This window comes from Mirounga leonina, unplaced genomic scaffold (assembly GCF_011800145.1).
Source record: "Mirounga leonina isolate KUSES-001 unplaced genomic scaffold, KU_Mleo_1.0 Mir_448, whole genome shotgun sequence".
Taxonomy (NCBI): Eukaryota; Metazoa; Chordata; class Mammalia; order Carnivora; family Phocidae; genus Mirounga; species Mirounga leonina.
Window position 1 is genome coordinate 1,285,297 of NW_023270758.1, and position 25,193 is coordinate 1,310,489.

The window sequence follows — 25,193 nt, forward strand, 5'->3', positions numbered from 1 at the left end:
TTAATCCTTGGATTTGTCCTGACATTTATAGTTTAGTGTTGAAGGCCTCAGTCGCTGGAGTTTGAGGCCTAGCATAAAATTACTTGAAAATTAAAGGATTATTAAATACAGGTATGAAGGTCATTCAGGCTTATCTCTGAGAAGCCAAGTGGATTACTCTTCCTCTGCCTTTCATGGGATCAGAGAGAGATACTTATATATAAAAACAGTTTTCTTTGTCTTGCAAATAGCAGACATCTAACAAATACTAAGTAATGAATTTTGGTTTAAATTTTAATTTAATTTTTTAACCCCCTTTATCTATTTCACCAATCCCTCTACACACCTCCCCCTGGCAATCATCAGTTGGTTTTCTGAGGTTAAGGATCTGTTTGTCTCTTTTGTTTTGCTTTGTTTCTTAAATTCTGCATATGAATGAAATCATATGGTATTTGTCTTTCTCTGACTTCTTTCACTTAGAATAATACCTTTAGGTCCATTCATGGGGTTGCAAATGGCAAGATTTCATTCTTTTTTATGGCTGAATAATAGTCCATTGTATATATACCACATACTCTGTTTGTTTATGGATGGACATTTGGGTTGCTTCCGTATCTTGGCTATTGTAAATAACATTGCAATCCACATAGGGGTGGGTATATCTTTTGAATTAGTGTTTTTGTTTTCTTTGGATAAATACCCAGTAGTGACATTACTGGAGCATATGGTAGTTCTGTTTTTAATTTTTTGAGGAAGCTTCATACTGTTTTCCACAGTGGCTGCACCAGTTTGCATTCCCACCAACAGTGCACAAGGGTTCCCTTTTCTCCACATCCTCACCAACTTGGTCTTCCTTCCTTCCTTCCTTCCTTCCTTCCGTCCTTCCTTCCTTCCTTCCTTCCTTCCTGGCAGAAGGAGAGGGAGAGAGAGAATCTTAAGCAGGCTCCACACTCAGCCCAGAGCCCGATGCGGGGCTCGATCTCACAACCCTGAGATCATGACCTGAGCTGAAATCAAGAGTTGGATGCTTAACTGACCGAGCCACCCAGGAGCCCCCATGCTTATTATTACTTTTATTTTTGATGGTAGCCATTCTGACAGGTGTGAGGTGATATCTCCTTGTGGTTTTGATTTGTATTTCCCTGATGATGAGTGATGTTTAACATCTTTTCATGTGTCTGTTGACCATTTGTCTGTCTTTGGGAAAATGTCTGCTAAGTCCTCTGCTCATTTTTTATTTGGATTATTTCTGGGTTTTTTTGGTGTTGAGTTGTATATGTTCTTTATATATTCTGGATGTTAATCCCTTATTGGATATATCATTTGCAAATATCTTCTCCCATTCAGTAGATTGCCTTTTTGTCTTGTTGATGGTTTCCTTCGCAAAAAGTAAAAGCTTTTTATTTTGGTGGTGTAGCCCCAATAGTTTAATTTCACTTTTGTTTCCCTTGCCTGAGGATACATATTTAGAAAAATGTATTTATGACGGATGTCAAAGAAATACTGCCTGTATTTTCTCCTGGAAGTTTTATGATTTCAGGTCTCACATTTAAGCTTTAATCCATTTTGAGTTTATTTTTGTGTGTGGTATGAGGAAGTGGTCCGGTTTCATTGTTTTGCATGTGGCTGTCCCCTTTTCCCAACACCATTTGTTGAAGAGGTTTATTTATTCTTTTACCCCTTGTATATTCTTGCCTCCTTTGTCGTAGATAATTGACCATATATGTGTGGGTTTATTTCTGAGCTCTCTATTCTGTTCTGTCGATCAGTCACTGTTACTGTGCCAGTACCATACTGTTTTGATTACTCCAGTATATCTTGAAATCTGGGATTGCGATCCCACCAGCTTTGTTCATCTTTCTCAGGATTGCTTTGGTTATTTTCAGGGTCTTTTGTGGTTCCATACAAATTTTAAGATTATTTGTTATAGTTCTGTGAAAAATGCTGTTGGTATTTTGATAAGGATTGCATTAAATCTGTGGATTGCTTTGGGGAGTGTGGACATTTTAACAATATTGGTTCCTCCAACCATGAGCATAGAACATCTTTCCATTTGTATCGTTTTCAGTTCCTTTCATCAATGTTTTATAGTTTTCAGAGTACAGGTCTTTCCGTCTCTTTGGTTAGGTTTATTCCTGGGTGTTTTATTATTTTTGGTGCAATTATAAATGGGATTGTTTTCTTAATTTCCCTTTCTGCTTCTTCATTATTAGTGTAAAAAATGCAACAGATTTCTGTACATTGATATTGTATCCTGTGACTTTATTGAATTCATCGATCAGTTCTAGTTTTTTGGTGGAGTCTTAGGGTTTTCTCTGTATTGTATCGTGTCATCTGCACATAGTGAAAGGTTTACCTTTTCCTTACCAGTTTGGATGCCTTCTATTTCTTTTTGTTGTCAGATTGCTGTGGCTAGGACTTCCAGTGCTATGTTGAATAAAAGTGGTGAGAGTAGTCCTCCTTGTCTTTATCCTTAGGGGAAAAGCTCTCAGTTTTTCCCCATTGAGGATGATATTAGCTGTGGGTTTTTCATATATGGCCTTTATCATGTTGAGATATGTTCCCTTTAAACCTACTTTGTTGAGAGTTTTTGTCATGAATGGATGTTGTACTTTGTCAGATGCTTTTTCTGCGTCTGTTGAGATGATCGTATGATTTTTATCCCTTCACTTGTTGATGTGATGTATCAGGTTGACTGATTTGCAAATATTGAACCACTGTTGCATCCCTGGAATAGATCCCACTTGATTGTGGTGAATGATTTTTTAAATGTATTGTTGGTTTCTAAATTTTATTTTATTTTTTAAAAGTTTTTAAATTTAAGTAACCTCTACACCCCATGTGCGGCTCAAGCTCATGACCCCAAGATCAAGAGTCACATGCTCTTCTGACTGAGCCAGCCAGGTGCCCTGGTTTTTAATTTTAGATATGAAGTATTTCCAACCCATTTTCTTAAGGACAGAGCCCCAAAGCACCTCAGTATTTGGGAAGTGTAAGATTATCTGAGACCTGTGGGAAAGAACTGTGATTCCCAGCAGAGAGGCCTGTGACTTGAGGATGTTAGAAGGGAGTCGCGTTTACCTTCTCCATGAATTACTGATTAGTGAGACATGTCAGGTAGACTGTCCGATGGTTAACCGCTTCTCCAGAACCCAGCACCCCCGAAAGGAGTGAATAGTTAGAATGTTTATGAATGAGACAATGTTTGTTTGTCCTGTAAATGTCAACATTCCAGACACTTGAACTTGATGTGCTTTTTGTTTTTTTTAGGATAATAACCACCTGTGGCGAGCTCTTGCGGCAATGTGGGGACTTCGAGCAGCAACTAGCAAACAGGTAGGCCAGAGTTGTGGGCGAGTCCCTGGGATCCTGGCTGGGGAAGAACCTGACAGAGTACACAGCACAGCAATGACAACACACAGTCAGTCTGGAAGTCACACGGCTGGAGGACTGTCTATACCTAGACACAAAGTGTCATTACTGTCATCATTAAACATTTACTGAGCACCTAAAAAGGGCAAGACTCTGAGCTACTTGGCAGTGGTCAGAGTTTTCGTTAAGTATGGAAGTTGCAGCCCAAATGAGGAGACAGTACATGTTGTCTCCAAATTATAAATGGGCTGGGTTCCCACTGCTTGTTTGTATGTTAATTATTGGGGCTCTATGTGTCTCCATACAAACAGCACTATCGGTGGTGGTGAGGGCCTCTGGGGCAGCCCACAGAATCGGGGTACACCCAGCCAGCTTCCCGGGGTCTGCTTCCAAGGGCAGTGTGTGTCCAAGGAGGATTTCCGGGATCAGCCCTAGGAAAAGTTTCTTCCCCTCCTTTCTCTGTTCTGATACCTGCCAGGGCTTTCCATTGCCCTGAAGTCATCCCGTTCAGGCTGGTTTTCCCCTCAAAGGGCTCCAGCCTCCCAAATTTCCTTCCTTCCTTTTACAAACACCTAAATCTCTCATTCCCTTGGGACCCCTGATTTCTGTGTTCTCCAGGAGTTGGGGGAAGACGTCTGTTTCATATGGTTGTCTGAGGGCCTACCAGCAGCCCCATCACCTCTTTTTTTTTTAAGGTTTTTATTTATTCATTCAAGACACAGAGAGAGAGAGAGAGAGAGAGCACGAGCAGGGGGAGAGGCAGAGGGAGAAGCAGGCTCCCCGCTAAGCCAGGAGCTGGCCATGGGGCTCGATCCCAGGACCCTGGGATCATGACCTGAGCCGAAGGCAGATGCTTAACCATCTGAGCCACCCAGGCTCCCCCGTCACCTCTTTCTCGGATAATTCCTTATTGTCCTTAAGTAATCTGGGTGGGAGGGAATTTCTGGTGGTGGCCCACTGTGCAGCAAAAGCTGGTGGGGGTGGGAGGGGCGGTGTGGGATGGGCTGTTTGTGGCAACACAGCCCCCTGGTGGGAGCTGGGGGTGAGTGGCCAAGCAGCGGAGTCAGCACTCCGAGGCAGCTGTTTCTCCTTCTTGCCACTTTCTATCTCTCGCATTTCCAAGCCCTCGGACTGTCTTCAAGTTCATGACCTCCCACAGTGGTTCTGGTCCTGGGCAGTGTTTCACTGCGGGGTAGAACAGGTAGCTGCTGCTGTACGGAACTCCCGAGCAGCCCAGCACAGAAATGATGTGACTTCCTGGGCCGAATAGAACCCGACACCATGGACATATAGTGGAGTATGTGTAAATAATATAAACGCAGTGACCATTAACCGCCCCCCCCCCGCACACACGCATGCCAACCTGCGTACACGCACACATGGTGAGGGGAGCCTGTGGTGGAGGGTGAATGGGCCTGAGTTTTCAGAGGGCTCCTGGGAAGAGCTGAAAGTGTAACATTTATGTATTTAAAAGAAGGGCATACAGCTTCTTATTTTCTTAATTTCAGTAGTAATTATAGCCTGGCAAAAATGAAAACAGTTCACAAGTATACAAAATAAAAACGGAAACCACTCACCCTCAAAATTCTCTTTAGAAGAAACATTATTAACATCTGCCCCCACCCATAATATTTATTGAGCTCTTATATTAAGGACTTCACAGGAATTGAGTCATTGATCCTCCCAGTGGCCAAAGAGGTAGGTATTGTTCATCCGCATTTTTACAGACAAAGGAACATTGCGGCATGGAATCTGGCACAGGTAGCAACTTAAGTAAAAGAAATGATCTGTGGAAATAGCTGCGTCTGAGGTCACGGAACCATGAGGCAGTGATTTGAACCTGGACATCAGCTGAGCCGTCCAGAGTGTGTCACCCCTGCACTGCCCACACTGTCCTTCTCACAAATTAGCGTCTCACCCTGGACCTGGGTTTCTCTGCATGTGCACAGCAGACGTCTTTCCGTATCAGGATATACAGGTTTTCCCTAATCTTTTAACGACGGTGATTATTACATTCTAAAAGGAAAAGAGGGATCTCGTTAGGAAGCTGAACAGGTTGTGGTAGGTACAGGATGAGCCTCTCCATCTGCATTTTGCAGCCCAGAGAAGCTGAAAGTCTGACCTGAGCTTTGGCTTAAGATGAGAACCAGCTGGGCGTATCCAAGGGAGTCTCTTTAAGAGGTGACATCATTCTGGAAGCGCTGATCCTGGAAAGGGAAAAGAGAGACAGTCATCATCTGTGTTCCCATTCGGGAGGCCACGGGTGTGGCATCTGCCTATAAAACTTATCTTATCTGCCTGTCAATCTCCCCTCAGTCTCCCCTGCAGAACCCAGACTTGGCCCAAGGACCATACACCCCCCTCCCCCCAAGGTGGCAAAGGCAATAGCTCAGAACACTCCGGATTACTTCAGCGACATGAGTGACATTGGCTTTGGGGCTCTTAAGATCACCTCTTGCAGAAAGGGATCGTTTTGTGACTGGTGGGCTGAGTGCCACTGGAGGGCTTTCTGGTGCACTGGGCAAGTCGGGTGAGATACAGGGAGATAGGCGTGGCCCCTCTATACTCTCAAAGCACCCATCACTGATTTTTGGCACAGTGGTGTGGCACAGGATAAGGTCTTAGACAATTCAGTGGGAAAATCAGGTTTGGGGGATCCAATATAAATTTACAAGTGTCCATGGCTTGTAAAGAACTGGGTAGCCCTCCATGAAAGGAGATGAGTTGAGGAAGCAGATGGAAGTGTGACATCAGTTCCTCCCTCCTCTGTGCGTACTTAGTGCTGTCTCCCTGCACAGCCGTTAGCACGTTGGTGCAGGTTGGACTCCCCCGTTAATCTCTGAGCTTCTTGAGGGTGAGGACTGTTTAATTATCTGCCATCCCCAAGACCTACTTACAGTCCATTCTAGCGAAGAGAAGATGTTTCTTTGTGAGTGAGAAGAAATAAGGTGTTCATTTCAAAAAAAAAATTTTTTTTTAAATTTACTTGACAGAGAGAGTGCAAGTAGGCAGAGTGGCAGGCAGAGGGAGAGGGAGAAGCAGGCTCCCCGCTGAACAGGGAGCCCGATGCGGGGCTCGATCCCAGGACCCTGGGATCATTACCTGAGCCGAAGGCAGGTGCTTAACTGACTGAGCCACCCAGGCGACCCAAGTGTTCATTTCAGTATGGTTTCGTTCACAGTACTAGAAAACACACATCCTAGGAGATCTGAGTCTGATGATCAGTTCATCTAATGGTATCTGTCTGAATGAAGAGGAGGCTGGGAGGAAAAGATACTGTTCTTTCCTTAGGGTTGGAACTGTATTTATTCCGACTTTTTTTTTTTTTAGATTTGGTTCTTATTTTATTTTAAAGATTTTATTTCTTTGAGAGAGAGAGAGAGCACGAGCAGGGGGGAGAGGGAGAAGCTCAATCCCAGACATGGGGCTTGATCCCAGGACCCTGAGATCATGACCTGAGCCGAAGGCAGACACTTAACCAGCTGAGCCACCCAGGTGCCTGGTTTCCTATTTTAGAGCACGCTATTCTGACATTTCAAACAGTAATCTTTAATACTTAAAACATTTCTGACATACCTATTTTTCTTCAGTGCGGATGGCAGACTGGTGCCAGTCTCCCCCTAGCGGACCGAGTGGAGGTACATATGGCCGTGACCTGCCAGGGGGAGTTGATTTCCCAGAGGGCAGCTCCCAACTTCCTGCTCGCCAAACTCAGGGTCACCTGCCGTGGGCCAGGCCCTGTGCTCGGTGCTAGGAATTCAGAGGGAAAGAGCACCCTGTTTGGTCCTCACAAATAGTGAAGACTTGCAAGTAAGGGTGGTGGCAGGAACAGGCCACAGTTTGGCAGACAAAAGACCCAGCCGAAGTCACCTGGAGGCGTAAGCACCAGGGAGAACCATAACTTAGTGGCAGAGGCGCTGGTTCCTGAGGCCCCACCGTTTGTTTGCAGGTACACGCATTCCTTGACAGGTTCACTGGACTTGTTTTTTTAAAAAGTGAGTTCAGCCTAAAAGCTGCCAGGTCCAAGGCGATTCTTTTTCATGAGAAGTTATGGTCAAGGAGGGGTCAGGGATGTAATAGAATGTCTGTCCTCCTGGTTGCCTATGTTCATATGGTTCTGTGCACGTTCAAGTGTGTATGCTGGACGGTCAAGCTGGGCTCAGGGAAAACAGCAGAGGACTTGCAGCACCCATCAGGGAAAGCCGTCCTTGTTGTAGAGAGAAGATTCAAGCCCTAGACATTGGTCGTCACCTAGAACCTCCTCCAGGCACTTCTCCTCCTCAGAGAAATGGGACAGTGCTTGCTTCTCTCAGTAGATCTCTCTGTGGCACCTAAACCACAAAAGTAAACCTTATGGGGCGGCTGAATGCGAAGCTCACACTGGCCCAGTTGTATGATGTGACAGTGAGTCCTGTGGCCAGAGGCGTGCTTCGAGCTGCTGCCACCGCTCTCCCGGGGCCAGCTCTGCGGCCACCGACGTGTCTGTGCTGCTGTGGCTGAGGCGCTGGTGGTTCCCCTTGGCTCCGTTCCACACAGTGATGCTCCCAGAGCCAGGAAGGGCCTCACAGAAAATGCACAGTATCCCAGATCGTAGTCAACTGATGACTGCCCCGCGTAGGTGGTCTGTCGTGTTCGGAAGGTGGCAGATGCCGGTGTACCGAGCATCAGATAGGAACTAGAAACACCTGGTGTCTCTCTTGCACCCAAGATCCAACTGGTTCCTCAGCGACGAAGGATGTCTTCCTTTTCTTAGAAAGCGGACCCGAAATCAGTCTGCTTCGTAAGGATATCCTGGGATTTAGGAAGGAGCAAACTGTTCCCAGGGGAAAATTCTGTACAAATAGCTCAGGGCCTAACGGTCATCCCTTTCATTTCAGGATTTTATCGACAGCCGGCAAGTACCTCTCTGACTCCTACAGCCCTCGGAGCCTGGCCGGGTTTCAGGATAGCATCTTGACAGACAAGAAGAGCTCTGCCAAGAACCCGTGGCAAGAATATAATTATCTCCAGAAAGAGAACCCTGCTGAATATGCCAGTTTAATGGAAATACTATATACCCTCAAGGTATGAGACCAGACTGATGGCATTCTTGTCACCCTTTCCCCGATCCAGGCTCTTTGGCTCTGAGTGTGGGCCGCAGTCTGCAGTGCACCCCACGGCCTCTTCTCGGTCTCATTTATGTTGCATTTTAAGGAGCTGATAAACTAAACTGGGTGGGAACAAATGGACATACAGGAGTAGGCATTGGAGAAGTGGAGCTTTATTACTGACAAAAGGCAGTAGAGCCTGTGTAGAGAGCATGACTTTAGATGTGTGGCCAGATGGGCTTGCTGTACGACCCTCCAGAGTCAGATTTGCCAGCAGGATGGGTGGGGCTGGGTAGCCCCTGGCCCCAGTGCAGGGATAGGCCCCGGTTACTGAATGGCAGAGAAGGGACCAGAATGTGGACCGCCCAATAGTGGGCAGAACCCACAAAGGAGGCCCCCAGCTCTGCCATGGGGAAATTGATCTTCCTCATGGCAGCAGGAGGACCTGAGGATAAGTGTTCCCTTCTGGCTGTTCCTTTAGCTTAAGCTCTTAGGATGCCTATCACAATGCTGCCCTTGACTTTGAGATTTGTGCCCTTTGGGGGATCCAGGGATGGAAGAACCTCCCAACACATTGAGTGAACCACATGGCAACCCTCGAATGGCCCCAGGATCCTAAGGAGGCTGTAGCATCCTTTCCAGAACCATCCCCCCACCTGTCTTGGTGATAGGCAGAGGAGGCATTGCCATTCCCTTGGCACCAAATGCAATCTCAGGGTGTCCTGATGGGCCTTGAGCTCTGGGGGTGACTGCACCGTGAGCCTCTGGCCGTGTCTGAGGCCTCATCATTGCCCTCACACAGTCTCCCCATCGCTGTGCACTTTGGCCTGCCAGTTGGCTGCATTGGAGCTTGACAAACGCTTCTTAAAACAGTTGTGCAGGTTCATTCATCCATGCTTCCGTGATTAGGTTAAAGCAATTCCGTTTATCTTTATTGCTGATCTGGTTTAGTTTGTTGTAATCGTTTCATTTATAATAGCAAAACTAAGGTTACATTTTCCATCTCTGTATTTTCTCAGGCTGTTTAGAATTCCTTGGGACTCATATAGGTAGTGCGTAGTCTGCTGTACAGCCAAGTGTAACTGAGCTGACCTCACTGGGAATCAGGCTCCTGTCCCTCACTCTTGTTTATACCTGACACTTCTGATCATTTTCTCCCTCTGCCTCTATGCCTGAGGGACAGTCATCAGTTAATTTTTCCTAAACGGCCAGTCCATGAGCTTGTGTTAGCAGTTGCGTCAGAATTATTGAAAAAGTGAGTTAAAAACATTGCTCCCTGGGCTCCAGAACCCTGCTGGACTCTGATTCAGTGGCTCCGAGGCGGGGCATGTGCACCTATAATCCGGCATGTTCCGCAGGGGGTGCCAGGGCACAGCCGACCTTGGGAACCATGACTGTATGGACCCACCCCTTCACTGTCTTCCTCTCAAGCACTTTTTAAAATGTTGAACTAGCTGATAACCTTGGTTAGAACCAGGCCCTCACAGCCTTTTGCATTTTTTCGTCTTAGGAAAAAGGGTCAAGTAATCACAACCTGCTGTCTGCGTCTCGTATGGCCCTGACTCGGCTTAATCAGCAGGCCCACCAGCTGGCTTTCGATTCCGTTTTCCTGCGCATCAAACAGCAGCTGCTACTCGTTTCCAAGATGGATGTGAGTTTCCCACAACCGCAGACATCCCCCTGGGTGCTGCCTCCTTCCCCGGGCACTTTTGAGTATTGGGCACCGCCCCCTGCCCCGGCCTCCCAACCCCCAGGAGCTTTAGGAGGAAGCACTCTAACTCTCCTGGCTAAAAGTCTCACTGTACAGACTCACTGTTCCCTTGCAACTCACTGTTTAGCAAGAATTTCTTATCTTAATTGGAGTCACTGTGATGCCTTATTTTCATCTTGTTTCCTGGGATTATTATTATTGCTTGATTAACTTTCACCATTCGGAGCAGTGTAGCTGTGCCCTCTCAGGGAGAAGTGAGGGAGATTATGTGCCACTGGATAGGTTGGGGCAGGTCAGAGGAGCTAATTGTCCCGGGAGATCGCATTCTTTTCATAAGCATTGGTTCTGGAACTTCACCCAGGAGAGTGCCTTACCAGATCTGACCTGGTGATTTTGACTGGGGTTTAAGGGGTTCTGCTGTTTTCTGTCCTTGATGCCTTTTTTCTATGGCTATTCCCGGAGCACCTCCCTTCCCTCACCTTTCACCCTTTTCTGCTTGTCCTGACTCCTTTCAAGGGATTACCCATCAGTCGCTTCTCTACCTGCTCTGACTTCCGTGGCTCTGGTCTCTTCACTGCCATTTGGATCTCTGGGATAGGATTTTGAGAAAGATCCAGTTACGGGTCTTTAATAACCAGGAGATCCTTTTAGGAGGCAACAAGAACCCTTTAGGCATGATTACAAGTTCTTTGCTTCCTGCTGCCTTCTGGAAAGCATACAAGACCAGGGCTCAAGGGCCACTCACTTCTTCACTGTATGACCTGGATGGAGTCTGTGGATTTCTCTGGATCTCAGAACCCCCATCCATGAAACAACGGGGTTGGACTACATGATTTCAAAGTTCTTTCTACCCCTGAAATTCCATGATTTTCATTCTTTATGATTTAACCGCAGAATGCCTTGGGATCCACCGCAGTCAGATTCTGTGTTTCTGGTGGGGGGGGGCAGTGGAGGAGGGGGTTGAGACTGGAGGAGAGCCGCCCCTGTCATAGTGTGGCAAAAGGGATATCCCTGGCATGGTCCCATCGGATCAGCTTCCCACGTAAGCCTCATCTCATTAGATGGGGACACACTGATTCTGACCATGCATGTGTATGAGGATTACATGACATTTCGAAGATGATAGAACTTAGCTGCCACAGAGTAAGATGCTTAATGAGTGCTCATTTTTAAAGAGAAATGACAGTTTTTTAAAGTAAAAATTGCACATACTCATTTTCAGAAATTCAGGCAGTACAGGATAGTACAATGAAAACAGCAATAACTCCCTTCAGAATCCCACAACATAGAGATCCGCACGAACACGTGGTGCTCATCCCCCAGACACCTCTTCCTGCCCACGTCAGAGGCTGGATGGGCACCAATGGGTAGATAGATCCGTAGAGGAAATGGAACTGAACTACACGTGCTATTTTTTTTAAAAACCAAAATGTACACAATATAACATTTATTTAAACTTGAGTAGAAGAGGGAGAAAGGAAGTGAAATGAAAGGAATCGTGGAACCTGAGATAATAGGTTCTCCCCCTCAAAGGGATCAGCGCCCAGAAGATCTCTCCAAAGTTGCACAAAAAGGATTATGAAAACCGTTAAGAGGCCAGGGTCATTGTTTTTGGTTAGTCACCCTTCTGTTTTCCATAGCTGCTGGTACTGCTGGAGCTGTTCTGAAAGATGAGGGGATTAGCATTCTTTATACTTCCCGTCCCCAACCCCCAGAGCTGGTTGCTTTATTTTTCTTAGAGCTTAAAAAAAATTTTTTTAACTTCATCCAGTCATTTTATTGCTAGTAGTAATGTCATTGTAGTTGTTTAGAAACGATTTCATGTGTATTGTAGGATAAAACAAGTGATTCATGGGAATGTTAAGAACCAGGATCTTTTTTTCCTTTTTTTTTTTTAAGATTTTATTTATTTATTAGAGAGAATGAGAGAGAGCACATGAGAGGGGGGAGGGTCAGAGGGAGAAGCAGACTCCCCGCCGAGCAGGGAGCCCGATGCGGGACCTGATCCAGGGACTCCAGGATCATGACCTGAGCTGAAGGCCACTGAGCCACCCAGGCGCCCTTTTTTTTTTCTTTTACCTCTTTTTTAGTCCAGTATAATTAACATACAGTGTTATGTGAGTGTCAGATGTACAATATAGGGATTTAACAACTGTGTCCCCGACTCAGTGCTCCTCACGAAACGTGTGCTCTTGATCCCCGTCACCTGTGTCACCCATCCCCACACCCCAGATCCTAACATCTTGACCTTCTGTCTGGAAGCTCAGCTCTTCCCACTGCTCACCCACCGCCTCACTCTGTGGTTGGGCTCTTGGTTGCTTGAATCTTGCCTCCTCACTCAGGCTGCGCTGCAACACCCCACGGGGCCCTGGGAATGGAGACAGGCAGCTCAGAGATTAGGAGGAGCTCTCCCAGAGTTGCCAGGAGGAAAGCACACAACACAAAGGCAAACACTTTGCCCTAAGGATTTGAAAATTAAACCCTGGTCATTCAGTGTTTGCTTTTAATGTTTGCCAGTAAATTGTATTACCCTTTCACATTTGAAGAATATAAACCAACACTATATTCCATTTCAGAATCGACTGTTGACTTTTGCCCACATCATCTGTTGACAGATGGGAGAGAAAAGCCCATATGAAGGAACTTTTCAATAAATTTTAAACAATTAAAAGATACCCTGCAGCATTTCCCGGTCGCCCTACTTGCAGAGCGCCTCCCTAGTTCGTCCCCTGTCCACCCACCCTTCTTGCAAACCCCCTTCCACTGTGGCTGCTCTCCCCCTCCGCCCTCTGCCTGGCCATTCTCCTGCCTCCCCATGGAGCCTTCCCGGGGCTGCCGGCCTGCAGTGCTTGTCTCCTGCATGTGCTTGGGGGACATGGCTCTTTCCCTGCAGCCCAGCCCTGAGGTGTCGCTCCCGTCCTCACGGGCTCCATCCCTCTTCCACCCCTCTGCCTCCTGGCCTTCTCGTCTCTGCCCCCTCACCACAGCTCTCTTTGCCAATGACTTCACCACCACGTGGCATTGTCCCTTCGTTTTTTATTTATTTATTTATTTATTTATTTATTTATTTATTTATTTATTTATTTTTTAAAGATTTTATTTATTTATTTGAGAGAGAGAATGAGAGAGACAGAGAGCACATGAGAGGGGGGAGGGTCAGAGGGAGAAGCAGGCTCCCTGCCGAGCAGGGAGCCCGATGCGGGACTCGATGCAGGGACTCCAGGATCATGACCTGAGCCGAAGGCAGTCGCTTAACCAACTGAGCCACCCAGGCGCCCTGTCCCTTCGTTTTAAAGAGACCTCCCGTCCGTTTCCATGGCCCCGTCCTCGTTGGGCTTCTCCTCCTCTCCCAGCTGTTCCTTCAGCTTTTTACCTGCCTCCCCACCCTCAATCCTCCCGAGTTGCTGCGTCAGTCTTCATAAAGCACCACTCTGATTTTGTCTCCACCACTCAGGACCCTTGCCTGGCTCCCAAGGCCCAGGAGAATAGTCTGTCTTTCAGAACTTTATTAGGGAAGTTTTCGCACATATACAAGAGCGGGGAGAAGAGTATAACGACCCCCATGTCTCCAGCACCCCTCTTCGACATGATCAGCTCCTGGTCGTCTGTCTCGTATATACATCCCTTCTCTAAAGTATAACAACACTAAAAATAATCGTAGGACCCAAATCACCCCTCAGTTAGCAGTGATTCCTTAATACCATTCAGTGTTCACATTTTCAGTTGTAAAAGTCATGATTTCACTGTTTGACTCAGGACCCAGGTTCGTTCTGCACGTAGGGATTGGTCCGTGTGTCTTTTATGAGCTACAGGTTACCTTTCCATTCCCCTCCTTCCCTCTCCCTCCCTTCCTCCCCTCCCCTCCTCTCTCTCACTCTCTTGCAATTTATTTGTAGAAAATAAAGCCCTTTCTTAGCCCGCTGTCTGAGAGCTATGCATTCTCCTTCTGGTCTTCCCTCTCGGCACCCCAGGCATCCTGCAGCCCACTCCTGTAATCACCCTGAGCCCTCGCTCCTCTGAACTCTTACAGTATCACACCTTGCCTCTGCCACGGAGAACTCCTAAGTGGAAGCCTGTGTGTGTGCACGGGGCGGGGAACGTGTTGGGGTATATAACGGGAGTGTGTTGCGGGGTCTTGGTTCCCCAAGGAGCTTCTGGAGAGCAAGAACCAAGTCTTCCTCTCCACCAAGCGGGGCACAAGGCTCTGCACATCATGGGCACTCAGTACGTGTGGGTGATCACAGTGTTTCTTCTCCATGGGGTGGGAGTCAACTGATGAAAAGTAGGCTATTTTGAAACAGAGGAGGATTCTCGAGCAAGAACAAGGAGTTTAGAACTAGGGGCGGAGGTGGGGAAGGAAAGAACTTGTCTCAAGCAAAGAAAATTAGAATTGAGCTGGTGCTGGGGAATGTGGGGAGGGCAGCTGAGGCTTAGGCTAGGCCGGGAGCCCAGGGGTGGACGTGGTCATTACATTCCCGGAACGTTGCTTAAAGGATCAAGCAACCCGATGGCATCAGGTAGCTGCAGAGAGCAGCTACAGCGTGACGTGGGAGTCACTCCAGGAGTGCAGCCAGAAAGGGCTGTTTTCCAGGCTGGCTTTGGGGTGACTCAGGTTGGAATTAAGAAACTAGATTTCTGTGTGAAGGTGTGCCAAGCTGAACTCCGTAACCATGTATGTGCTGGTAATTTGCCGGACTCTAGAGAGACCACTGGGAAAGCTCACACAGAGATACCGTAGACATTCGGTATTTTAAATGTCGGAAGGAAGAGCATCTCCCCAGACAGAGGGATCACAAAGAGGACAAAGGGGCAGCTGGTGGGGTTTGGACGTTCCTTCCCATCCCTTTCCCTCTGAGGTCTGAATCAGTTGAGAAATAGATCTAGGAGGCAGGTGGAAATAAAAGCAGTGAAGTAGTGTGGGTGAATGTGGTTTGGATATTTCTGCAGCCAGAAGGGGCTTCCCAGGCCTCCCTCCCAAGATAGGGATTTACATGGGGTCTCTGTGGAGGATTTGGGGCGCTCCTAGTCTCTTTAGAGTGCTGAAGACCCAGGAGTTAGTGAGGCTAGCTGCGCCCAGCAGCTCTTAACCCGTGTCCGCCTGAGTAGAGAAACCCAGACCACAGGGTATCCAGCTCTTCGCTTCACGGTCTGAATGGGAGCAACAAACGGGATCCGTTCTCACCAGATAGTTCTGTTGAGGAGGCAGGAGCTCCCGTTTGATGGGTCTGCGGGAATGCGGAGAGAGAAAGGATTATTTTCTCGGTGGCAGACTTCAGGGTGATGACTTGGTGAGAAATCCCTGGTCTGTCGAATAGTGACAATTCCCAAGGCCGTCTCTGAGCAAAGACACCTCTAGGAAGGCTGCACTCTTCGAGGATTTTCGGGCGTGGGGTGCTTTCCCGGGCCTCCTGGCTTCCGTGACCTTGATCGCCTTCTCTCCTTCCTGCCCTAGAGCTGGGGCATAGCAGGCATTGGTGAGACGCTGACTGACGACCTGCCCACCTTCAGCCTCACGCCTCTGGAGTACATCAGCAACGTAAGAGCTTCTGGGCACTTTCCTCCGGGGCACTTGTAGCCTTGCGGACCCTGCCTTGTCTTTGGATTCTGGCCCTTCGGGGAAAGTAGTCATTAGTGCGTTGGTGCTGTCTGAACCTTTGCTTTTGGGTAATTTCCTTCCATATCCAGGACTTTAAGGAAAGGCAGCTGACTTCCTTATTCAATCAGCTGACAAGACACAAGCTGATTTCAAAACCTCACACGCTCGTACCCCTCCTCCCTCTCTCCCGATGTGAGGTGTGGCCGGTACATAAGGGCGTCCCAGTGTGAGTGCACATAGGAGATTCTGCCTTGGGAGGAGAGGACGCAGGTGGGCAAATTCTTCTCGACGACTTTTCAGAGGAACAGTGTGTATGTAGTTCTGAATTCAAATTCAGCCAATGTTTTAGTGACACCTGCTTTGCACCAGGCCCTGTGTGGAGTGCTTTCATGGGTAATTTCACAGCAGGAAAGAAATCTCTTAAGAATTGTAGTTCTGGAGGCTCCATATTAACAAAGAACAGAATAAACCCTACAGGGGAGCGGGGCACTTGGAGTCCTTTCCTCCTTCTCTGTTCACCCCTGGGGATGGACAGCCGCCCTGCACGTGGCCTTGCCTTTCGCTCCGTCCTGCAGTCTAGCTTGGCTGCTCTTCAATACCATGGGGTGTAGTGTACTCCAGCCATGGGGACCTCACACTGCTGGAGACTTCTGACGTCCTCCAGAGCGATTCTGAATTAAGCAATTTCTTCTGCCTAAGGCTGTCACTTTAGAATCCACTGCTTTGTAAGTTATGACTCTACTGTGAGAGATACAAAGAAATTCTCAAAGTTACTATTGTACAACCAGAAGTGTCTGGTGATCCCACTGGCGGTCGCATGGAGGATGGCATTGTTCTCTCTGTTCATTGGGAGCCGTGTCGAGTTCAAAATGGCAGTCACTTTCCTCCTGTCTCCCAGGGCATTACCTCATAAACCGGTACTGATGAAACTATTAAGATGTGGGTTGGTTCTTACAACGAATGGGAATCATCTTACTTTTAGAACTAAGACACTATGCGTTACAGTGTAAATGGATTGAGGAAATGATGTTGCTGGAAGGGACTGGGGAGATATTGAATGATTTTACAGTTGAGGAGATTGAGATGTTGGCGGAGTAGGGGAGGCCCGGATTTGTTTCCAGGCCAGGGCCTTTTTCCACCTGCTGTGACCCCCCCATGAGTTAAGGATTGTACCTGGGGGCTGGTGACCTGAACTCAGGAAATGAGCACTTACCGGACACACACTGGGTGTAAGGACAGTGCGAGGCTTTTATCAGTGCCATGAGGTAGCGCGTGGTCCACACAGAATTTTGTCTTGACAACAACGTGAGCTGGTTGGCGGTAGTGTTTCACGGGCAAGCAGCGAGGCTCTAGGCAGTGCAAGAGGGGCCGCTTATCCCTCGGCCGCTCTGTTAGGACACCAGGCGCTTCATGCGTGTATCACACATTAATTTCATCCTTGGCACAGCCCTTTGAAGTAAGTATGAGATCATCCTCCTGTCAGAGATGATGACACCAGGAAGGTCACACAGCAGTAGAGCCAGAACTCAAACCCAAGTCCATCTGACCACAAAGCTCTTCGTTTTTCCTGTGTCGCTGAGCGTACCCAAACTGGATATCAAGGAGTATTTATTGAAAATGTGGGAATAGTAGACAAATATCCTAAGGCGCACTGGTAAGCATCCCTTTCCACATTGATTGCTGAAAGATGAACATGGACAGAACTCCCGAGGGAGACCTGGAGTCGTGGGATCTGTCTAGGAACCACAGCAATCCCCACAAGCTCAACCAACCAGTTGAAGTTCAAGATGTCAGATTATTGAAATTTTGCACCTAAACGACACTTTGCCTCATCAATGAATGCCTTCTGAACTTACCCAGAGCCGCATGGGCATTATGGAGGGGCGCAATAGGAGAAAATGCTTTTAAAAATGAAAAACAACGTAGATGCAAGGTATAATGATCCTGACACTTCATTGCCCGTAAAACTGGGTGCGTGCATTTAGCCAGAAGGTTATGGCCCCAGATGAAAGCTGTACCAAACACAGGAGTATCCCCCAGGGTCCTTGCACATAGTAGGTATTCAGGAAGCGCCTGCCACATGTAATTAGACCAGAGAGATCCCAAATCCAGAAACCAGCATCCTTCTCTTTCTCCAGCCTTGTGGAAAAATGATGCATTTGTTGCCATTTTCAAGCTGAAGTGTATGGTGGCGGTTGTTACTAGTGAGGAAAGTGGCCCACATACCTAGTTTGAGTAAGAGATTATACTAAGTAAATGCAAAGAAAAAAATGCCGATTTAATTTATTTTACCATCCATGTGCCTCCTTAAAGGGAGAGCAAACTCACCCTGTTTCGTTAGCATAATGGACCAGGGGATGTTGAGCCTTAAGTACAACCAGCCCACACTCGGTGTTTGGAAATGTTCGGAATCTCCCTTTGGGCTGGGAGACTTTGCGAGTCTGCCACCATGTAGGTGTGTGTGAGGCCAAGAGGGAAGATCTTACTTGGATAATCCTTGGAATTGTAGTTTACAGAATCAGAATCAAGTTTAAATGTACAGAATAAATATAGAACCCCAAAAAAAAAAAAAAAAGCAACAGGTTCAAAGGCCTTTTTTTTTAAAACAAAAACAAAAGTGGTATATTGTCATAACCTGAAAATCAGCCTTATTTTGAAACAAAAATATATACTTACCTTAAAACACAAAACAGGAATTTTAATAGAAAGTGGCATCTAAAATACACCCATGATGACAGTCATGTGCATCCGACAAACACATGACAAACATTGTATTATTTGTGGGCTCATCCCAAATGTCTTGTAATCCTGTCTTTTGCAATTCCCCACCAGCCAAGAAGGCGTTGGCTTCATCTTAATTTCTAGAGTCTGTATTATGAAAACAGTACAGTTTTCCCTCCAAATTAATTTATAATTATAAATGGCTTTTTTCCCCCCCCAAAATTTCCTTCCTTCTCTTAGATCACTTCTAAAGGCGAGACCCACAGTCAAGTCCAGAAGACAGGATTCGGATTCTTGCTTGGCTGTGCACCTGTTGACATTAGCATCTTCCTGGTTTTGCATCCATGAATAGTCCTAATTTGTATTTATTTGCACAATCGCTTGTTGGTGTCCATTACCTCATTTGAGGTAGAGGTTGCATTGAGTGCATTCCAAGCATAGTGGGGCCGTTAGTGTGAGGATGAATGTGTGATGTACATGCAAATTGTCATTGATTTTTGTAAGGTCCTGTCATAGCAGTGTTAACACTCTCTGGAAAGATCAGAGTTGGGGCTGCCCCAGGCCTCGTGCTTTTTTTGTCTGTCCCCTGTTTGCCTTCACACGAATGTACTGCAGAAGTAATGACCTGTATGTGGCAATGTGGAGTTGAAAGTGTTTTCTTCTGTTTCAGATCGGGCAATATATCATGTCCCTCCCCCTGAATCTTGAGCCTTTTGTGACTCAGGAGGACTCTGCCTTGGAGCTGGCCCTGCACGCTGGGAAGCTGCCCTTTCCTCCTGAGCAAGGTGAGAGGGGCCCGACTGAGAGCCAGGAGGCGGGTTCCCTGTAGCCTCCTGCAAACATGGGGTTCCACCTGTTATCCCCCTGGGGAACTCCTACAGGACAGAGTGGCTTAGGGAAGGGATGTCTCACTGTGTGCGGAGCGTCTCTGGGGAGGAACTCCACCGATGCCCCTCAGCTGGGAAGGCAGGGGCAGGAGGGCCCCAGGTTACACGTACTCACTGGAGGTGGAAGCGAGCTCTTGGGGCAAGGGTCCCACTTGGCCAGTGCGAGCCCTCTCCCTATGGACCGCGTGCCGAGTAAAGTGGCACCTTAAGAATAGTTTTGCTCGTTCGGACAAACATAAACTCTTCACCGTAGAAGTGATGTTTCCTGCCCAGATGCCTTTGGCCAGAACTTGTTCCCAGATCTCGCAAGGCTCCTGGATCTCTAAACTGACAAGGTGAAAATACAGTAATTAAAACTATTTCTTTTTCCCATTATCTGGGCACTGACAGGTTTGAACAGGGACCACATACTTTCTGATAAAAAATTCTCTTATTCCTAATATGGGATATTTATAGGCCTCCCTTCGTAAGGCTGAGCAAACAGAATAATCACGTGGTATAGAAAAGATTTCAGCAGCTTATGAGAAGGTACCACCCTGAGAATAAAATCACATCGAAAAGTTAAAAATAAAAGGATGCTAAAAAATAAAGGGATGCTAAAAGGCATCCCATGTAAATGCAAATAAAAAGAAAGCAAGGCAGTTGAATCAGCGCAAACAATAACAAATGGGACCAAAGTGACCCGTTACACTGATAAAAGGCAGATCCCACAGTGAGCCTGTGACAGTCAGGTACATTTACAAGTCAGATAGCACAGCACTGAGGGGTGAGAGCGAGGAGCTGCCAGACATAGAATAAGAAAATTTTTTTTTTTTTGGCTAGATCATCCAAACATATTTTAGTACATTTGATAAGCATTTGAAATCCAAGTTGTAATTAAAGCTGAACTACTGCTTTTGTTTTTAAATGTAAAATAAAAATCAATTTTATATTTAGGTATATATTACATTTTATTGGTTACGTTGTCCATATGACAAAAGTTTTTTTTTTTTTTAAAGATTTTATTTATTTATTTCAGAGAGAGAGAATGAGAGAGAGCACATGAGAGGGGGGAGGGGCAGAGGGAGAAGCAGACTCCCTGCTGAGCAGGGAGCCCAATGCGGGACTTGATCCTGGGACTCCAGGATCATGACCTGAGCCGAAGGCAGTCGCTTAACCAACTGAGCCATCCAGGCGCCCCATGACAAAAGTTTTTATTAGCAAATTATATTAACTATAAAAATTGAAATTAATTAAAATAAATTGAAATATGGAAAATTAAACAAAACTGAATATGGAAATTACACAGAAGGAAAGTGATTTATTGATATATTTTATGCCAGCTTGGTTAGCCTATTCCATTAAACTGGTGGTGTAATCCTAAAACTTTATAATTTTGAAAGAAAAAACCACATGAGCATTGAGAACATCGTGCATCTCTCTTTTAGGCTTTGACAAATCAAAAAGGAAAAGTTTTGGGGTTTTTTTTAAGATTTTATTTATTTGACAGAGAGAGACACAGTGAGAGAAGGAACATAAGCAGGGGGAGTGGGAGAGGAAGAAGCAGGCTTCCTGGTGAGCAGGGAGCCTGATGTAGGGCTCTATCCCAGGACCCTGGGATCATGACCTGAGCCAAAGGCAGACGCTTAATGACTGAGCCACCCAGGTGCCTCTCAAAAAGGAAAATTAATGAAGATAAAAGAGGAATTGTTCAGTGTAATCAACACACTTGATCGAATCAATACATTGGGCTTTTTATCCCACAGAGAATAGGCATGGTTGTCAAATTTCCATAAATCATTTGTGAAGATGATACAAATAAAATCTCTGTGAGTTTCACAGGGTCATACACATTAAGGGAACTCATAATTTTTGGGAAAAAGGATAATTCTTACAAATTTCACTTTCAGCATGTAAAACCTGCAGTATGAGTGAATAGGCACTCGGGTAGGGAAGGGAAGACTCTTTGAAATGAAAGCCAGAAACTAAAGGAAATTGAAAGATGAATGTGACAGGCTGGAACAAAATAGCAACACTGTTGATAGGTGGTAGTTGTTTTATGAAAGTTACCACAAATCAGTAAGAAAAAGATGACACCCCATGGAAAAATAAGTAATAACATAAAGGCATTCAAATAACCTAAAAATAGGAAGAAATATGTAACTTTAGTAATCCTCAAATGGCTGCAAAGGAAAGTAGCGTATGCTTTTTTTTTTTTTTAAGTAGGCTCCATGCCCAGTGTGGAGCCCAGTGCAGGGCTTGAACTCACGACCCTGAGATCAAGACCTGAACGGAGATCAAAACTGACTGAGCCACCCAGGCGCCCTGAATGTATGCCATTTTATAACCTATCACATTGACTATATCGAAAATATATACAGATTTACATATATACACATATATATGTGTTAACACTTAATATTGGCAAGCATAGAGGAAAGCAGTTTAAATTATACAGTTTGGATTTTTGGAGTTTGACGCACATGCGCACACACACAAGCCTGTCATGCGGGGTGTGAGACCAGTACGGTGGAGTCCCAAGTACTCCTCCTCTGGCCTCCAGAATGGCTTCTTGTTTCTTATGTTTGTCTCATATTTTTTTCAAGAATACTTAAGTCAAATCTCAGGCATTGTATTTTTCCACGCATAAATACACCATCACGTATCCAAGAGTCGGACACCCAACCGACTGAGCCACCCAGGCACCCCACCATCATGTATCTCTTACTGATGCCGATTACGTTCAAGTTCAAACTCTTGGGCAAGAAAGCAGTGGTGCTATGTCTGTGTCTGTTACAGCACACCAGGGAGAGTGTAAAGCCTTATTGTCCCACTGCAAAAAAAATACATACAGGTTTAGCTAAACTGCAATTGTTTTCAGTCATTCATTCACTTACCAAGGTGTTATTAATTGCTTACTCTGTGCTGGGCCATTGCTTTGGGCATTGTTAGGAGAGAAAAACCCCAGCCATAAAGTAGAATTGTAACAGCAATGGAAAGCAACAACAAGCCCATCCAGGTGTTTCCTTTTTTTTTTTTTTTTTTTTTACCCCCTCCTTTTCAGCAGCATATTATGAAAAATTTCAAACATGCAGAAAACTGGGAAGAATTACCCAGGGGATTTCTAACATGTTAACATTTGCACGTTTTAAGAACTAGATGGAGAGCAACTGGTAGGAACTTTGGGGCTTAGATAAATGGCTTTTCCTAAGCAGTGTGGTTAGAAGGGAGTTTTGAAAATCTTTGCGAGTCTTTTCCCACAAGGGAATGGAACATCAGGAGCTTTGAAGTGATGTGTCCAGAGGTCACCCACACAGCATGTGTCATAGCAGGGGCATTTGCAGGAAAACTGCAATCTCTGTGCCCACCATGTCCCCTCCCCCGGTGGGGGTACCGAGTTTGGGCCGCAGTGGGGCGGGGTCCCCTGGAGGCAGCCAGCACCTGCTGGGCGCAGGGCAGGGGTGCTGCCTCGGTGTGGTGCAGGGGCCCTGTGGAGGCTCCCTTCTCTGTGGCGGGGGTTACAGGCAGAGGGGGCAGCCTGGTGGGCCCTGGCACAGAGTGGCCCTGGGGGGAGGCCCAGGAAGGTCCGGCCCAGACCATTCCTGCCATCAAACGCAAAAGCTGAGCCCAATACTTCATCGGCCTGGCTTTTTAACACCCCTCCTTCCTGAGATTTCTTTTCTCTGCTGCATTTTGTATATTTTGTTCCCATCTCTTGTTGCTTGTCCTTGCCCTCAGACTAATTATTCCTGGCCTGCTTCAAAACCCCCAGGGCCTCTGGAACCTATGGGGTGAGATCCAGCCCCTCGCAGGCCTGGGGTTGGAGACCCTTCTCAATCCCACCCAGTCAGGGCATGCAGCCCATCTCCTGCCCCCACGTGCTCACACTCCAGCCACTCAGAAGGATTTTCTTCTTAATTTTTAAAAATTAAGAACTTTTCTGAGTAAAAATCTGCCCCAAGAGTCCCACTAGCACCTGAGGGACGATTGTCCGGGGCGCCTCTTTCTGCAGATCTGTGTGCACATGTAAGTCAGCAGCAGGACCGTCTCCCACATGCCCTGTTTCTCCTGGGCACTTTTGTAAACCAGTGTTTGTGCTGTCTGCCCGGACTGCCCTTTCTCCTGTGCATCCGACAAACCGTCCCCCGTGCTCGGGAAGCCTGGGTATGAGCTCCCATTTCTGGGCTCCTATCAGTCTTTGGCGATGCCCTGGCTGCAGCCCTGATGTGGCTATGTGGAGGGGCCTTGTCTGCCCCCCCCGGCCGGAGGGTGCCGTCGGGGCAGGGCCTCCCAGACTGGGGCGGCGCAGACCTGGCAGGGTCTTGGACGGGACTCATGTGGTTAGCAAGTAAGCGAGTGCCCGCCACCCTCAGTCCCTGCGTGGGCGCCTCGTCCCCCACCCCGCAGTGCTGCCCCAGGCCTGGTAGGTTCATCCTTTTCTGGGCCAACGTCTTGGGGAAGGAGGTTTATCCCCCGGACCAGCTGCCCTGCCTGGCCGTGTTTCTGGCCACACGACCACCAGGCCAGCCTCCGTTTCCAGGGTGGAGGCCCTAGACCATGTGTTCTTAGCCTTGTGCTCAGTAATGTTCATCCTGTTTTTGGTTTTTAACTTTCTAGTTTGTGTTTGTTGTACCGATACCACATGTAAAACAAGGTCACAATTTTAAAAAGAATAAATCATGACATCCCATCATTGAACACGATGGTATATACATTTTCCCATGTGCAGATGGTATTTGACATGTAGCTTTATGTTCTATACTATTATTATTATTGTTATTGGTGGTGGTGGTGGTATAGTGGCATTTTGCTTATCTTCTCCTAAGTGGATTCTTTTTCTCCACTCGTCCCCCTACTTTTTTTGTTGTTTTAACGTCAGGCGGCCCCCTTGCCCCCAGAGTTCAAGGCCTGTCTGGCCAGGATGACGGCTCTGTCCTCCTGCATCAGCCCGCCCCAGCCTGACTGGCTCTTGCAACCTTGCTGGAGACCTACAGTCATTGCCTGTTTGCTCTGACATGGGGTCCCTGTGACTCTCAGGGCGCCCTCCGCGACCCAGCCCTGTTCCCCCAGCCCTGCTCGGTATACATACTTCCCCACGGGTGATGTGACACTGAGAGTCACCGTGTGTGAAGCACTAGAGTGTGTCACACGCTTCATGCTTGAGGCCCGGGCCGAGGCCTCCCATGGTTCCCGCCACAGCCCCGCAGAGTCAGCCTCTGAGAGGCCGGGTAGCACCCAGCTCGTCCGTGGTGGATGGCCCTGTCCAGGTCTCACTTCTGACGTGCTGCCTGTGTGTCGACCGTTGCCGTCTCTGCTGGCGTCGGCTGCCTGCCCTCTCCCAGGGCCCCCCTCCTGTCCTCCCTCCCGGCCTGCGTGGCTGCACCACGTCCCCCGCCTTCGGGCACGCAGAGATCACTCTCCCTCACCTGACCACGTCCTCTCCTGAATCGTCATCATACTCCGTCGATACCACTTGGCCTAAGACGTATTGTTCTCTGTCCCTGTGTTGCCCACCGGGACGGTGGCCCCCTGGCGTGTGTGGACATACGGCACCGCCCATCGTGGGCCTGGCCGCCTGGAGGGCAAAAGCTGCTGGAGGTGGGATCTTCTCGAGTGCGTTCGTTGTCTCTGGTGACCTTCTCTCCCTTCCCAGGGGACGAATTGCCCGAGCTGGACAACATGGCTGACAACTGGCTGGGCTCCATCGCCAGAGCCACGATGCAGACCTACTGTGACGTGATCCTGCAGATCCCTGAGCTGACGCTGCACTCCACCAAGCAGCTGGCCACAGACATGGGTGGGTGCCCCCGGGACAGGCGGCGGGAGGGACGGCTGTGGCCCATCGCATCTGTCGGTGCCCC

The 25,193-nt window shown here is 47.4% G+C and overlaps 1 protein-coding gene across 1 annotated transcript in view; it reads left to right on the forward strand.

The window, feature by feature from the left end:
* COG7 (component of oligomeric golgi complex 7) overlaps positions 1-25,193 on the forward strand; it is a 73,667-nt gene that overhangs the window by 45,325 nt on the left and 3,149 nt on the right. Inside the window, exons 11-16 of the mRNA XM_034988061.1 lie at positions 3,250-3,315; positions 8,229-8,415; positions 9,949-10,089; positions 15,602-15,685; positions 19,137-19,251; positions 24,986-25,129. Of these exons, the coding sequence (XP_034843952.1) occupies positions 3,250-3,315; positions 8,229-8,415; positions 9,949-10,089; positions 15,602-15,685; positions 19,137-19,251; positions 24,986-25,129 (737 nt within the window). The remainder of the gene's footprint in view (positions 1-3,249; positions 3,316-8,228; positions 8,416-9,948; positions 10,090-15,601; positions 15,686-19,136; positions 19,252-24,985; positions 25,130-25,193) is intronic.